The sequence below is a fragment of the Bombyx mori genome, chromosome W, assembly GCF_030269925.1.
Source record: "Bombyx mori chromosome W, ASM3026992v2".
NCBI classification, from domain to species: domain Eukaryota; kingdom Metazoa; phylum Arthropoda; class Insecta; order Lepidoptera; family Bombycidae; genus Bombyx; species Bombyx mori.
This window is the reverse complement of record NC_085135.1, coordinates 2,599,614-2,615,762: the sequence shown is the minus strand read 5'-3', so window position 1 is coordinate 2,615,762 and position 16,149 is coordinate 2,599,614. Positions and strand designations below refer to the sequence as shown.

At 47.1% G+C, this 16,149-nt stretch overlaps 1 protein-coding gene across 1 annotated transcript; it reads left to right on the top strand.

The window, feature by feature from the left end:
• The first annotated feature begins 9,200 nt into the window (after positions 1 to 9,200).
• LOC134201672 (uncharacterized) lies at positions 9,201 to 13,394 on the top strand. Its single transcript, XM_062676914.1, has 2 exons — positions 9,201 to 9,936; positions 13,182 to 13,394. Exons 1-2 carry the CDS (start codon positions 9,471 to 9,473, stop codon positions 13,376 to 13,378), a joined length of 663 nt encoding a protein of 220 aa, XP_062532898.1. The 5' UTR covers positions 9,201 to 9,470; the 3' UTR covers positions 13,379 to 13,394.
• Positions 13,395 to 16,149: the final 2,755 nt, after the last annotated feature.

Genomic DNA, 16,149 nt, shown 5'->3' with positions numbered 1-16,149 from the left:
GGGGACCCAGCGCCATTCTTCCACAGTGCTGTACTCTTCTATGGTGGCGCTGTCGGTCCAGAACACTCTCGTGTCTGGCTTTCTATAGTGTTTTCCCGTGACGGCCGCGGCTATGCGGCTTCCCATCACGTCGGTTTGTAGCTCGAGGCGCGGTGTCGATGTTAGCTTCATGGGTGCGACTCGGGCTTTGGCGGGGGAGGTCCTCATCTCCCCGTCGGAGGTCTCCACGCGCTAGTACAACGCGGCGTCGTGGGCGTACTTGCTCGTGTCCACGTACGTGTGGAGCTTGAGGTCGACGGCGTCCGGGTACTGCAGTCGGTTCTTTACGCAGATGGCGGTTGCAGGTGGGCTTGTCGCGCCGAAGACGATGGACCTCATCCGGTATTCTATAGGCTCCTGTGAAGGGTCCTCCCTCCACAAGTACCGGAGCGCGTCGCGGTCCTCCCTTCGGACGCCTATCTACATAAACATCTCCGCGATGTCCGCGGAGACGGCGACGGCGTGCTGCCTGAAGCGCATCATCACTCCGGGCAGCGACTGCAGCAGGTCCGGGTCGGTGAGCAGGAAGTCCTTTGGGCTTCTTCCCTCTATTTTTCGCATCGGCGTCGATGCGAAGCTTCTCCTGCTTCTTGGGATGTGTCACGTCGAAGTGTGGCAAGTACCGGGTTCGATCCTTCGTACCCGTCGACGGAGTTACTTCGGCGTATCCCTTCGCTTCCAGCGCGTTTGTTCGTTGCTTGTAGCGCTCTTTCAAGTTTGGATCCTTCTCCAGTTTCTTTTCTACGGATGTCAGGCGATTCAGTGCGGCTTCAAAATTGTTGGGCATCTTCAGGCTCTCCTCACGCCACAGCAGTGCGGTCTCGTAGCGGCCGTCGGGTCGCTGTTGAGTGGACTCTCGCAGGATCTTCAGCGCGCGCTCGTCCGGATCGTTCTTCGGCGTCTTTGCGGCGACGGTGAGTCCCTCAATCGCGAAGTAGTGCTTGAGGGCTTCGTCCATGTTCGTGTCGACCGTCGTCGCGTGTCCCACGAAGTTGACGCGCTGTCTCTTGCCTCCCGGATGTGCTCCGTGCACGACCCACCCGAGCGGAGCACGAGACGCCACTGGTTGATCGCGTCGTCCCGTCCGCATCTCCTCCGTCACCAGCAGGTGCCAGTTGTCTTGGCCGATCAGTATCTTCGGCGAGGCGTAGCTCGTTTTGAAGTGATACCGGAGGTCGGTGAGGTGATGGCACGGCGCGAGGACTTCCTTGTTCAGTCGCTGTGGTGTCAATTTTAAGCCGTTGACTGTCCGTAGATTCAGTTCTTGCGGTTCCCCCGTGCGTCCACATAACTTCAGCGGGACGCGTCGTGAGCGTGTTGCGTCTATTCTGTTGTCCCCGATGGCAGTGATGAAGAGGGGTTCGATCGGTCCTTTGGCGCCGACTCGTCTCGCAAAGTCTTCGTCGATCAGCGAGATCGTTGACCCGTCGCCCAGCAGGGCCCACGTATCTGCTTCTCCCGCCGGTCCGATAACAGTAATTGGCGCCATCTTGAGGTAGGCTGTCGCTCTGCTTGCGGCCCACGTCGAGGTGACCGCCTCTTCCTTTTCTGCTGGTTTCTGCCATGCCGGCTTCTTATGCAACAGCTCGTGGTGCGTGCGTTCACAGTTGTCGACGCCGCACCTCTTCTTTTTGCATACGTGTCCCCGGGACCGGAACCGTAGGCACCGGAAACACAAATTTTCACGCTTCGCCGTATCCCAGCGCTCGCTGATGGCCGCTCTCTTGAATTCGGGACAATCTTGTGGGATGTGCCCCGGCTTCTGACATGCTGCGCATTTCCTTTCTTCCTTCGCTTGCGTGGTGTGCGTCCTCTGAGGCGTGTTTAACATCTTCCGCCGGCCGCTGATGTTCTCCACTCTCGTCTCTGGTTCCGGTTGTGCGTATGGGCTGCACAGGTCCGCCTCGCGCTGTAAGAAGCGCGACAGCTTGACGAGGTCCGGTTCTCCCGCCGGCTGAGTTGCTGAGAATTCGAACCAGCGGTTTTTATTTTTTTATTTTTATTTTTTTATTGCCTTTGTAGGCAGACGAGCATACGGCCCACCTGATGGTGAGTGGTTACCGTCGCCCATGGACTTCAGCAATGCCAGGGGCAGAGCCAAGCCGCTGCCTACCGCTTAATACTCTCCACAAGCCTCGTTTGAAGAAGGACATGTCATAGCGCTCGGGAAACACCGTGGAGGGGAGCTCATTCCATAGCCGGATGGTACGTGGCAAAAAAGATCTCTGGAAACGCACTGTGGATGACCGCAGTGGCTCCAGGTAGTATGGATGAACTCTACTCCGGTGGCGGGCGGTGCGATGGTAAAAACGAGATGCTGGTATCATCTCGAACAATTCCTCAGAGTACTCCCCATGGAAATTACGGTATAAAATACAGAGGGAACCGAAGTCCCTCCGCAGACCCAGAGGCTCCAAACGATCCGAGAGAATGGGATTATCGACAATCCGAACGGCCCTCCTCTGTATGGAGTCAAATGGAAGAAGCTGGTATTTGGGAGCCCCGGCCCAGAGATGGGAGCAGTACTCCATGCGAGGCCGGACTTGTGCTTTATATAGCAAAAGTCTTTGTCCAGGCGTGAAGTACCGCTTCGCTCTGTTGCGGACTCCCAGCATTTTGGACGCCAACTTGGCTTTGCCTTCCAAATGACTCCGAAACTGGACATCGCTCGAAATGTCGACCCCAAGTATCCCGATATTCTCGGAAGGTTGCAGGGTTACTCCTTGGAATTGCGGCGCCATGACAAAGGGGTCCTTCTTCGCAGTGAACGCGCAAACTTGTGTCTTTATCGGGTTGAATTGAACCAAGTTCAATTCACCCCATTCGGAGACTCGCCCCAGAGAGTTCTCCACTTCAGACACAAGTTTTGATCGTCTCTCTTGGCGGTGGCGGTGGCGTAGAGTGGACGGCAGCTTCTCCGATGTGATGTTGGTGAGCTCCGGGTTGTACATGTAATGTACGCGGTCGAGGGCCCTCAGAGCGGCGACGACGTTGTTCACCTTATTCGCGAATACGCAGTGTCCGTGCAGTGTGGCAGCGCGCGTAGTCGTTCCAGTTCCGTTGCGGCGATCGCTTCTGGACGTCCGAAGCGCGATTCTAGAGTCCGCATGATCTCGGCGGGCTCGGTGTAATGCAGCAACAAGTTTTCGACCGCTTCTCTTGCTCTTCCTTTCAACGTACGCCGAAGTCTTGCAGTGTTCTCTGCGGCGCTGAAGCTGTCCGCTGATTCGGCGTAGGCGACCTTGAAGGAGAGCCATTTCTGATGCGATCCACTGTAGACTGGAAGCTCCCCGTAGTACCGATGCGATGGTCCGGGCCTGGCTTGGCGGGCGGCCGTCGCGATGGCAGCTGCTAGTTCGGCGATGTCGCTCTTCGGTGCGACAGGTACGGCAATCGGTGCCGCGGCAGGGGCCGGTAACTTCAGCTGTTCTATTGGTGCGGGAAGTTCCAGTTGCGGTTGCTCGACGGTGGCTGGTGATCCATGTGTTGGCTGCATTACTGTTTCATCGACTCCGTGTAGCGCGATCGATCGTTGCTGACTGAGCCACGTATCGATGCGCTGTGATTGCTCGTTCTCGTCTTCCGTGTGTATTGGAGTGTTGTAGGTGAAATAAAAGAGAACTGTTCAAGTCGACAATTCGTGTAATACTGTTATAATTTAGTGTGTGCAGTTACAAATATAAGATTAGGTGAGCTGCACACTACACCTCCCCCCTTTTTAAAAAAAAAAGATTATATTATTACATCATTTTTTTTTTACTTTAAAGAAATTAACACAAAATATTATTAAATTTTATACTTTACTAACAAAAATCCAATAAAATAATATTTTAAGTTACAAACTTTTTTGTATTATTTTTATGAATGCTTTATTATCCTTTAAGATTTTAACATTTGGTGAGATATCTTCTATGACTTCGTATGGTCCTAAATAAATCTTATCTAACTTATCTCCTACTTGATTTTTAATTAATACTAAATCTCCTTTCTTATATTTTATTGAATTAATAGTTTTGTCAAAATTTATTTTTCTTAATTTTTTATTAAATAACAAATTGTTTCTTGCTTCAGCTTGTGCTCTTTGAAGTCTGTACTTTAGTTCTAAAGGGTAAGAATCAGGATTATATATTATAAGGGATCAACATATGAATTTTGTTCTATGTTAGACGGTAGATTACAATGTTTACCAAATACTAATTCAAATGGCGTGTATTTTGTCTCAGAGTGAACTGTAGTGTTAAATGAAAAGCACCAGAATGGAAGCCAACTGCTCCAATCTGTTTTATTATTATCACACTGAATCCTAAGATAAGCTCCTAGAACCTTATGAGTGTTTTCCAAGCCTCCAAGAGTCTCATGATGATAAGCTGTTGAATGCAGTTTTTTTATATGCAATAAATTGCAAATTTCAGTAAATACTGATGACATAAACTCTGTTCCCTGGTCTGTTATTATTTCTGTAGGGATACGATATCTCAGAATAAAATTATTTACAAATGATCGCGCTACTGAAACTGTATCCTTATTTTCTAAAGGATAAGCTTCAACATATTTAGTCAGATCACATTGTAACGACAGAATATACTTAAAATTAAAATTATCTACATCTAATGACCCCATTAAATCTAAACTAACTCTCTCAAAAGCAGTGGATGCCGTGGATGTGATAACCATTGGCTCCTTTGTACGTCTATTGGAATGCTTTTGAATCTGACAACTTTTACATTTCTTTACGTATTCTGATACTTCATTGGTCATTCCTGGCCAATAATAATACTTCCTAATATTATTTAACATTCTGTTTACCCCCGCGTGGCCACTCGTGGGTAACAGGTGGAAGTCATTTAGGATCACAGTCTTTGTATCTTTGTCAGTAATTCTTGTCACATCTTTAATAACAAGCAACTTAGGAAAATCTTTCAAATGGCTCATTTCCTTTATAAAATTGTTTACAAATCGTTCATAGCGCTTGCTTTTAATTATTACGAGCACGTTTATTTTGATTTGCTTGCAAAAACGTTATAATTCTCTCATTAACACACTTACGGTAGACAACGATTGAGAAATTATCAAAATTGCTGATTTTTCAGGCACGAATTTGCAATTACCATTATCACTAGTAAAATGTTTGAATTTTTCTATTAATGTATTTTTATTACAAAATAGCATCAATTCAACGCCGTCAATTGGTCGTTTGAGGATTTCCACTACTTTAGGTTGATCAGGCCTTGGAGTAGAGGATACCTCCGTAGTCATATTATTGTTGTCACAGTCAATACGTAATCTACGAGCCTGTACTCTTGTCATGAACGATACTACATGCTGTTGCATTTCCTTTAAGCTGTTGGATGTAAAAGGTATCCGGCTCAATGCATCTGCAACTGCGTTGAGCAAAATTCACATGATTAATTATAATATTTAAATAAATATATCCCATAGACTCTAAATTAGAACTAATTTCTTCTATAATTATCTTATCATGTTGTACTAAATTCAATAAATTCTACTAAACTAGCTGCACTATCGATTAATAAATTAAGATCGATATTACTATTTTTAAGTTGACACTTAATTACACAAAAATTACTATAACTAAAAATCGAATGAGTTTTTGTACGAAGTTTTGAGTTTAGGTACGAATTGTCATAATTATTTGCGTTATCGTTGCGCAAGTTGTCTTGGACATTGGACTCTTGCGTATTATGCTGTACACGCTGATTATTCATCGGCCGTCCGCGAAAATGCTGACGCTGGCGTTGATCGCCTGAGTGTTTACCTCGATTTACGATATGTGAAGTTCTTTGACCTGTACTATTTTCATAACAATTATAGTTACGATTATAATCTAATTTCTGATCTTGAATTTCTTGATTCGGTTGAGTCAAAATACACTCCAATTTACTATATTCTTTTTGAGCTTCCTCTAGTTAAAACCTAAATCTTCTGTACGCGTATTTGGACCAAGTTTTACTACATATTCTATTAAATATTTTAAATTAGCATGTAAATCTCGCAATTATCGTGACATCATTTCCTTAAACTAAATATAAAGAAATTCCGCATGAACTAAATAATAACAACATATACTCGTAATAGAGAACATTAAAATAACGAAAAAAAAAAATTACAATATCAAAGCAAAAACTTACATTGCACAATCATGGATTACTGGTGGCCCGGAGGCCTTTCCAGTTTCACCAGGACAGGTGGGCGAGCAAAGGCTCAGCCAGGAGGGGTGGGATTTGCTAACAGCTACCCGAGCGCCTCCGAAGGAGACCTAACAACTCAAGAGTAGCTGCTTCGCGAATGAATCTACTACCGGATTGGAATCGCGACCCGCTGAGAAGATCCGGCGAGAAACTCAGCGAGCTGATTCATGGGTTAGGTTGTACGGCGAACTCTTTGTCGAGTTCGACGAGTACGGTTACCGAGGTCCCTAAGCCTGCTCCTAGAGCTGAAGGCGTCTAGTGCAAACGTTATTGGATCTGAGGGATCCGTAAGGACGTGTCTAGGGCGTCGACGGTGACTGGCTCCTGCATGATCAGGATTCGGGGAGTAGTCAGCGGCAGCTACGATAAGGCGATTATCATGACGCATAGCCTTATCGAAGTACCGTTCCGACGCTGACTTCATGTATTTCTGGATAGATTCGAGGCCCAGGTCGTCGTGTAGGTCAACGTTCCTCACGAACCACGGAGCTCCGACGGCTAACCTGCAAAAGCGGGATTGTAGAGATTGAAGGGTGTCTATGTGTGCGCGGGCCGCGTGAGCGAACACCACACTCGCGTAAGTCATGACGGGCCTTATGCAAGTTTTGTAAAGTGTCACCTTGTTCCGAAGGGACATTTTACTCCGCTTACAGATCATGGGGTAGAGTCTACCGAGAATAAACGCGGCACGGTCACGGACTGATTTTATATGCGGGCGGAATGTCATCGATGCATCCAGGGTAACGCCCAGGTACTTGACCTTCCTGGCCCAGGGTATGGATTGACTAAAGAGAGTAATCGGGGGTGTGAGATTCCTCCTCCTAATACGGGAGGAAATCCGTGTGGAGCTTCCCCTCTGAAATAGCACTGCAGTACTTTTCGCTGGGTTGATGTCTATGCGCCATTTTCGGAACCACTGTCCTAGGGCTAGGGCTGCGCTCTGAAGCTTCTTCGCGATTAGGGACTTGTTTCTACTGGAATAGTAAACAGTCGTGTCGTCGGCGAATAAAGCTAAATGGGTCGGCGGCGACCGGGGAATATCGTTAACGAATAAGCTAAATAGGAGGGGTGAGAGGACAGAGCCTTGCGGGACTCCAGCTGTGAGAGGTCGTGGGGAGGAGCGGGTTCCCTCGACTCGATATCGAAAAGAGCGGTTCGACAAGAAGTCCCGTATGATGAGCACGAGACTATCCGGCACGCCCATGTTGAATAGTTTGAAAATCAAACCGTTGTGCCAGACTTTGTCGAACGCTTTTGCGACGTCGAAGAAGAGAGCTCCCGTGTATAACGGTTTTGGTCGATTAAGCCCCACAAGAATGTGCTCCGTGAGGCGGTGCACCTGTTGAACGCATCAGTGATTTGTACGGAATCCGAATTGTTCATCGATGAGAATGCCCTTGGATGAGACGAAGTCTCTGAGGCGTTTGTAGAGCAGACGCTCATACAGTTTGCCTAAAGACATGAGGAGGCTAATCGGGCGGTAGCTCGTCGGATAATTTTTTGGTTTACCGGGTTTATGTATGCCGATAACGTCCGCTTCTTTCCACACCGCGGGAAAGATACAGTTCGCCATAGCGGCATTGAAAATAGATGCCAACATCACGATGAGTTGGACGGGTAGAAGTTTAATAACGCGGTTGGATATACCGTCGGAACCGGGAGCCTTGCGAGGACGTAGGTCTTTGATCAAGTCTTTAACTTCCATCGGGGTGACGGGTGGTAACGCGTCCGAGGGTGGCAAGGAGACTCTGCGTTCTACCTCACTGTCTACAAATTCTACATGAACAGGGTTCACGGATTGAGTGCTGGGCGTGCACTGGGTTTGCAATGTATCGGCCAGCAGCTCTGCTTTTTCATCATCATCGAACGCCGCGAGTCGGCCTGAGGGGCCTACGAGGGGGGGCATAGTTACTACCGTATCCGATTTGAGAGTACGAGCTAAGCGGTAGTAAGACCTTTGAGAGGGCGCGAGTCTTTCTAAGAAATCAGACCATCTGACATCTCGGACTTCGGCGATGCGAGACTTTACGTCGCGTTGTAGGGCACGCATTCGAATTCGATTTTCCGCGGTAGGATACCTGTCGTAGGTGCGTATCGAGACGTTCTTAGCTCTAAGGAGTTCCCTAATATCGTCGGACAATTTGAAGCGGTGAAGGAAGTCCTCCGCTACAACTTGTTTCGATGACCTATCTAATGTCGAGGTGATGTGTGACGTTAAGATGTCTATGGCTTCAGCGGTATCCTGAGGAGACGGGGTAGAGTCCGGGCTAAACGGGAGCGATGGTGGATCAGATTCAGCCAGGCTGATGCCCAGCGTGTGCCAATCCACCACAGTCCTCGTGACGGGAACGGAATCGGGAGCGCGACCGAGCTTCATAACGACGGGACGGTGGTCTGAATCTAACTCTGAAACTACTTCGATCGAGTGTAAGCGCAGAGTTACGTTTTTTAATAACGCTATGTCGAGTATATCCGGGCGATGCGCGATATTTAGCGGGTAGTGAGTCGGGGTTAGCGGAGCGACGATATCGAAGGCGAGATCATCGACTAACGCGTCAAGCCGCCTGCCATTCGGGGTTGTAGTGTGTGAGTTCCACCTGATGTGTTTACGATTTAGGTCGCCCGCCAGAATGACAGAGCTCCCCATGCCGAGCAGCGCCTCGATATCACTGCTTAGAACGATCTTATCCGGTGGAAGTAAGCACGTATTTACTGTCAACGTATATGTAGGTCATGACGTCTTACGTAGCATGGGTGAATGAACTCCTCAGCATTGGACTCGAGCTGACTCCTAGCTGCTCCATCTCGGACCCGTACAATTTATCTCTCGGCGCCCTGCATATCCTCTCATCATAAGGCTTGAGCATTCTCCCGGCTCCCGGCAGCAACACCCTTTTCTGTCTTCTTCTATTGTTCTCATCGCTTCATCCAAATCAATCTTCTGTGAGGGTTTTTTTTTCTTTTTTGTAACGGACGTGACGTCAGCTGTCATGCCCTGCCGCCAGCCAAGCCGCCAAGCCATATTAACACGCCCCCTTCCGCCACAGCCACCGCCACCGCCGCCAGCCAAAGCCAACGAAGGGGGGATAGTGTTAATAAAACAAGCCGTGCCAGCCATTTCTAACTACTTTTCTGCATTCTTGCACAAATAAAAGAACTTGTCGTTACGCTGCTGGTTTTTATTGTCACATCATTTGCAACAATCAGAAGTGGCATAAAGAAATGAAACAACGTCATATACACGCTCAGATCTCTCGGTCTTCTGACAAGTTTGAAGAAGATGAAGCTCCTATTCCACTGGCGAGGAAGGTGTTGAAAAATTGCTTCAGAAGGAGGTCCACAAGGCGATACTTGAGCTACAGGATGAAGAACCTGGAACAATCAAATCAAAGGGACTTCGACGTCGTCGGACCAAGAGCGCCTGCCGCCCTGTCCTTCCATCATTCTGGTTCACGTGGAGGGAAACTAGAAGAGCAGCAACGCGGTTACTCCACTGCGGTACTACGAGCTTCACGGCGCTTCATGAGATTCACGGCTACGAGCTTCCTTCTCCCTGCCTGCGACGCTGCTGCGCGGCGAATACAGCTACGTCAAAGTCATCAACATGAGCTCAGAGACCATCATGTGGCCGCCGGGCGAGGTCCTGCCGAGGGCCAACAGCTGCGAGGAGCCACAGCCAAACAGCCAGGTGTGTTGCATTTCTACTTGCCCTAGCCATGCTATTACAAATATTTCGAGATTTGAGGGTAGAAATAAAAAAAAATTAAAAGGAGCCATTAAATAATAAGGGTCATTCAGATTTAAAAAATACAGTATAAGCATTGCTTTGCTACGAATACACATGATTTAGGTATTGCCAATTTAGTCCAAATGCAAATTAAGCTTACTAGTGATCAGCCCATGTATCGCCACCTTTACTTTCTCATAATGAACAAACGATAGTTAAATCTAAAGCTAATTAACTTTTAGATGCCGGCATTATAAAATAATCTGAAGCTAGTCATGCTCCACCAGTGGTCTTATTAAGAAAAAGAACGGCGACAATAGGCTATGCGTTGATTATCGTGCGTTAAACGCTATGGTAAAATATAAAAGTATCCACCGAAAAGTACTTCACGAGTTTAGATTTAGACCAGGGCTACCATCAATTAACCATTGTGCCAGACACACAACTGCTTTCATTACACCGCAAGGTCATTATTTAGAGTACACTAGAATTCCTTTTGGTTTAGCAAATGCGCCATCTGTATTCATGCGTTTCTTCTTTTTCTCCACCTTATTCCACTAGGTGGGGTAGTTAAATGCGTTTAATAAATAAAATAATTGAGTCTGTGGGTAGAAAAGAAATGGGTAAAAATAAATGTAGGTCAAATAGAGATACTAGCAATTTGAAACGATTTACCTCTACCCTCAGTTGGTATAAAATCAGGTTCAATAATTATGGAGAAAGTACTTGGGAAATTTTATGATGGAGACTTAAAATTAAATGAGTAAATGCTCATTCTTGGAGAAAAAAGTCACTTATTTAGGTCATGAAATATCTTCAGACGGTATACAGCCGGATGCAACAAAAATTGACGGCCGTTTCGCAGTTTCCTGTGCCAAATAATGCTCATAGTGTGCGACAGTTTATTGGTTATGTTACTTTAGAAAGTTTATTCCCAGTTTTTCCGTGATTGCGCGTCCATTAACTGAGTTAAGAAAAAGAAAAATCATGGGGGTGGGGCCGTGAACATAACGCGAATTTCGAACAACTGAAAAACAGTTTATGTTCCAAACCTATGCTAGCTCTGTATAATCCTATGCTTCTTACAGAAATACAAACCGATGCGTGTAACTTAGGAATTTCTGGTATACTATTACAAAAACAAACTGACAACTCACTGCGGCCTGTTATGTATTTTAGCCGGGTTACTAGGAAGGAAGAGAGTGTGTATCATAGTTAAGAGCTCATAACCTGGCGGTAGTACAATCGCTACGTAGGTTCCGTGTTTATGAAGTAGGTAAGCATGATATAGTAGAAACTGATTGTACTGTGATTTGTGCTACGTTTACCAAACGCGGCATTATACCACGCATGGCGCGATGGTGAGTTTTGAAAGAAGATTATGACATTAGTGTTGAGTATAGACCTGGTGAACGTATGGAACATTTGTAGACGCGCTTAATAGGCATCCTGTTGACATGATGAACGTAAATTATCTTAAAGAATTGATTCTGTACTGTGCAATGTCAGGACGAAAAGCTTAGTTCGATTATAAAGCAATCTATACTAGCATTGAACGCGCTAATCTCAAGAACTGCTGGTCCGATTTGAAAAATTCTTTCAGTGTTAAATAACCCATTTATTGAGAAAGGTTATAGGCTATATAAAAGGTTATAGGCTATATAACGCTAAGACCGCTAAGATCATCATTGTGTCACGCTAAGGCCAATACAAGCGAAGTACCAGTAAATAATGTTTCAAAATCGGGTTATTTTCACTTTTAAGAGCTTCCGGTGCCTGCGCTGCAGAAGCGGTTAAAGTTTCGCTAAAATAATGTGACAGAATTGTTCCCCTTTAAAAAAAATGTCCGCGATAGCATATATCTATATGTTAAGGTTGGCTCACTATAACGTTTTTTTTTTATGCTAACCAAATATGTTCTAAAATAAAGCATTATTTGTGAACTATATGCTTTATTCCACGCGGACGAAGTCGCGCTGATGTTAAAGATAATTATGAACTAGTTCGAAATTTTTTTAAGGGAAATAGACTCGCAGTCCCTTCGGCTAAATGGAAAATTGTACAAATGCACTATGACGACATTTGTCACGTGGATCTAAATCATCGTTTAGCTTTGATTAAAAGCCAATATTGGTTTCTTAAAATGACACGCTTTATTAGGAAATACGTGGCAGCATGTCTTTATTGTACACATGAGAAGGATAACTATGTTAAAAAAAAGAAGACTGTCTATATCCGATCTCTAAACCATCTGATACTATGCGCATGGTACAAATATATAACATGATGCCCTTCTGTAGGACATCTAAAGGCCACCAACCAGTACATGATCGTAATGAAAGATGCGTTGTCTAAATTTGTGATAGCTGAACTAACGCGTACTGTAAATTCAATCGGGACCATTCGTGCATTGAAAAATATATTAATAGGGTTTGTCCAGATACCCGAATCACGTGGTGACAGACTACGGGAAAGCTTTTACGAGTAGGTACTTTAAAAAAATATATCAGAAGATAAACAGTTTAGGCATACGTTAAACGGTATTGCTTGTCCGCGCGCTAATTGGCCAGGTTGAACAAACTAAACATACAATTTTATGTGTTGCGGGCAACTGATCCTAGTGAAGCTTCAAATAATTTAGTGAACTCCGTCAATTGAGGCACAAACAACACAATTAAAAGTAACAGCGGCTACAAGCCTTGTGATTTAATCTTTGCGCGCTCTGGTAGGTCAATATGTGATGTTTCGATTCCTGGTCTCGAACCAGAAACTGTTGACGCACGGCGTGAGATAGCTGCAGCTAGGATAAAACAAGCGAGTACAATAATGACACACAACATTAATATAAAAAAAAGCTCATGTTTATAAGAAAAGGCATTTTGTATCGTAGAGACAGGCGCCAACTGGTTAGTAGCGCCGCTAGGATTAATACCAAATTAGACGATTTGTACTCAGGTCCGTATGTAGTAACTAAAGTAGTAGGTAACAATTGTTATCGAATTAGAAGTATATCTAAAAGGTTTACGAAGTTATAAAAACTTCACTGGCCTGGTATCAACAGATTCATTAAAGCCCTATAAAAGTATAGCCCATGTGTCCGATAGCGCTAGTAGTTCCGATGAGCAGCTCGAAACTGAAGACCTTATTGATTTATTTGAGAACTAAATGTTTTTGTGTGTTCCCCATTGCGGGAGCAATTGTTGCAGGATGGCCGAATGTAACGGACGTGACGTCAGCTGTCATGCCCTGCCGCCAGCCAAGCCGCCAAGCCATATTAACACGCCCCCTTCCGCCACAGCCACCGCCACCGCCGCCAGCCAAAGCCAACGAAGGGGGGATAGTGTTAATAAAACAAGCCGTGCCAGCCATTTCTAACTACTTTTCTGCATTCTTGCACAAATAAAAGAACTTGTCGTTACGCTGCTGGTTTTTATTGTCACATCATTTGCAACATTTTCTATAATTTGAAAATCTTCTTTTCTCTTCTCGTTTTACAAACTTCTATTCTTCATAATTATATTTCTTCATATTTTATTCAGCTACTCTCGTATTTTACGTATGTTGCAAAATTTTAACTGCTGGCTAAGGGTCGCCATGTATTGGAGTGTTGTAGGTGAAATAAAAGAGAACTGTTCAAGTCGACAATTCGTGTAATACTGTTATAATTTAGTGTGTGCAGTTACAAATATAAGGTTAGGTGAGCTGCACACTACACGTGAGTGTCGTGCGCGCATCTTCCTCTTCTTCAACGAGCGCTTCGGCTTCTAATGTTGAGATGCGGGCGGCGGCGAGCTCTGCTTGGAGTCGGGCTTGTTCTTCCTTGGCGCGAAGATGCTCTTTTTTGAGGCGCGCCATAAGCAACAGCCGTTGTGACTGTTGACTCGACTTTCTCGAAGATCCTCGTACTGGTGGCGCCATCCCGTCGCGGAGTGTGGAGCCTTCTTCTGTCGTCGAGATTTTGGCAGCGGCGTCCGTGGTGTGGGACCCGTGTACAATTGGATTGGATTGGATTGGCCGTGAGCGCTGACTTTTTTCTGTTCTGGCTCGCGGATACGACGCTCTCCATTGCTGCGTCGCCTGAAGTTGTTGCCGGTGTCGCGGTGCTGGGAGGTCTGACCACTAGACGACAGACCCCGCTGTTCGGTCCCGTTGGCGACGCCGGCGAGTATTGCGTAGGCAATATTTGGCGGGAGGGGGGGGGGCATCGCTTGTGAGCCCCGCGGCACTCCCGGACACTTTTCCACTTAGGAGGAGGGTGCCGCCATCGGTGGCGGTCCCTGCGTCACTCCCGAACGCGGCGTGGCCGACACAGCTCGTTGCTGTGCGTCTTGTGAAGTTGAGCCCGAGACAGCTTCATTGCCGGGCCGGTCAAGGCGCGACGACCTCATATTCTCGGACCGTGTGAGTTCTATCTTAAATTTTCTTCGGTCTTCCTCAAATGAATCCGGCTCTCGAAGGACCAATATTCCGGACGGCCACCGCTCAAGTTTCGGCCACCACGTGTGATTTTTAGACTTCTTACGTGTTGAAAAGTGGCAGCTCGAGTATTGCCGCAGTGGCTGTCGCGGAACGGGTGCTGGGATTGGTTCGAGGAAAATAACGAAGGCTTCAGTATGGCGTTCACACGGTCCTCGTGGCTTGATCGGCGCAGGGCGTAGGAGCGAGTCTCTTCTTGTCGTTGGTTCTCTCGTCTTCTTCCGGAGAGGTCTTGACTCGTCGGCTCGCTGTCTCGAACTGAATTTGCAGAGAAGAAGGGTCGTCGTACCCCCTCACGGGGGCACGGAACGGGCCTCGGGGCAAACCCCACTACCCGGGCTGAAACTCCCTACCACATAGGGCAGGGGTGAAGTAGATGCAGGGAGGACTTTGGGGAAGGTACGCGCAGCGTGCACGGCTGCAATTTACATCTATATATACATATACATAATACGATGGGCTTGATTCTCTTGGGCGGAGTGATGCCCGCGGAGGAGTCACCCCGTTTTTTTTTTTTTTTTTTTTCCTAACTACTAACTATAACTAACTAAAACTAAACTACTATACTAACTATTAACTACTAACTATTTACAATATATACAAAGCCGGCACAAGAGTCAGCACCGTGGGGCCCGCCACCGGCCCCACCTCCACAAGTCAGAGGGGGAGCCGCGGCACTAGTTTGGCGCTCACCCGCTAAAGGCTCCCCAGAAGGGGAAGTCCGTCACGGGGAGGGGCCGACTTAAAACACTCCCCAAACGGGGGAGTGGTCCACCCTCGGGGGTGGAAAATGGGTCCCCATAGGGGGGCACCCCAACAATGTGGGGGGAAGTGACGAGTGTGGACAGCTCAGTCCCATGGGGGCACTCATTATGAGCACTCCCATATCACTCCGGTTAAGCCGACTATCTTACCATAGCCGGGGGTTCCAGTAGCTCCCTTGGTAGCGCCCGACCATCAGGTGGTCTGGCGTGCAAGGAAGCTAAATTGTGGAGATGCTCGTGGGGTCCACCGTCAGCCCGCTCGTAAAAATTACGAGCTAGCCTCCGGATTAACTCCTCGAGCGACTCCACATCTAGATCCCGGGCGATTACGTCATTTCTGACGTAACGCCCTGCTCCGACTATCGTGCGAAGAGCCAGATTTTGCTGGACCTGTAACCTCGCCCGCATACCCTGCGGGATGAGGTGATACCAGGCCGCAGCTGCGTACGTGATGCGGGAACGGACATACGTCTTATAAATGCCGAGCTTAGTCCTGACCGGCAACCTGGAGGCCAACACCAGCCGGAGGAGGAATCTCGCATAGCGAGCAGCCGCCAACGCCGACATGGCGTGGGCGGTCATCCTCAAACTCCGGTCGATATCGACCCCCAAGTACCGGACGCTGGATCTAAACTCGACATTAGCGCCACGGAGACTGAGCTGTCCCGGGACGACTGTTGTGCGGACCGGACCGAAGAGCATAGCCGCAGTCTTCCCCACGTTGACCGCGACCCTCCATCGGTCCAGCCACTGGGGCAGTAAGTCCAAAAGCCTCTGCATCCTCGAAATGGCCGCAGAGGGGACGTTGGATGACGAGAAGTAGGCGCTGTCGTCGTGTTGTGTTAGCGTGTATGGGGACAAGTGATACTCAAGACGGCCAGTGACACACTAACATTTATTACAAACATAACATTTCCTCCCTTATCAGTTCAAG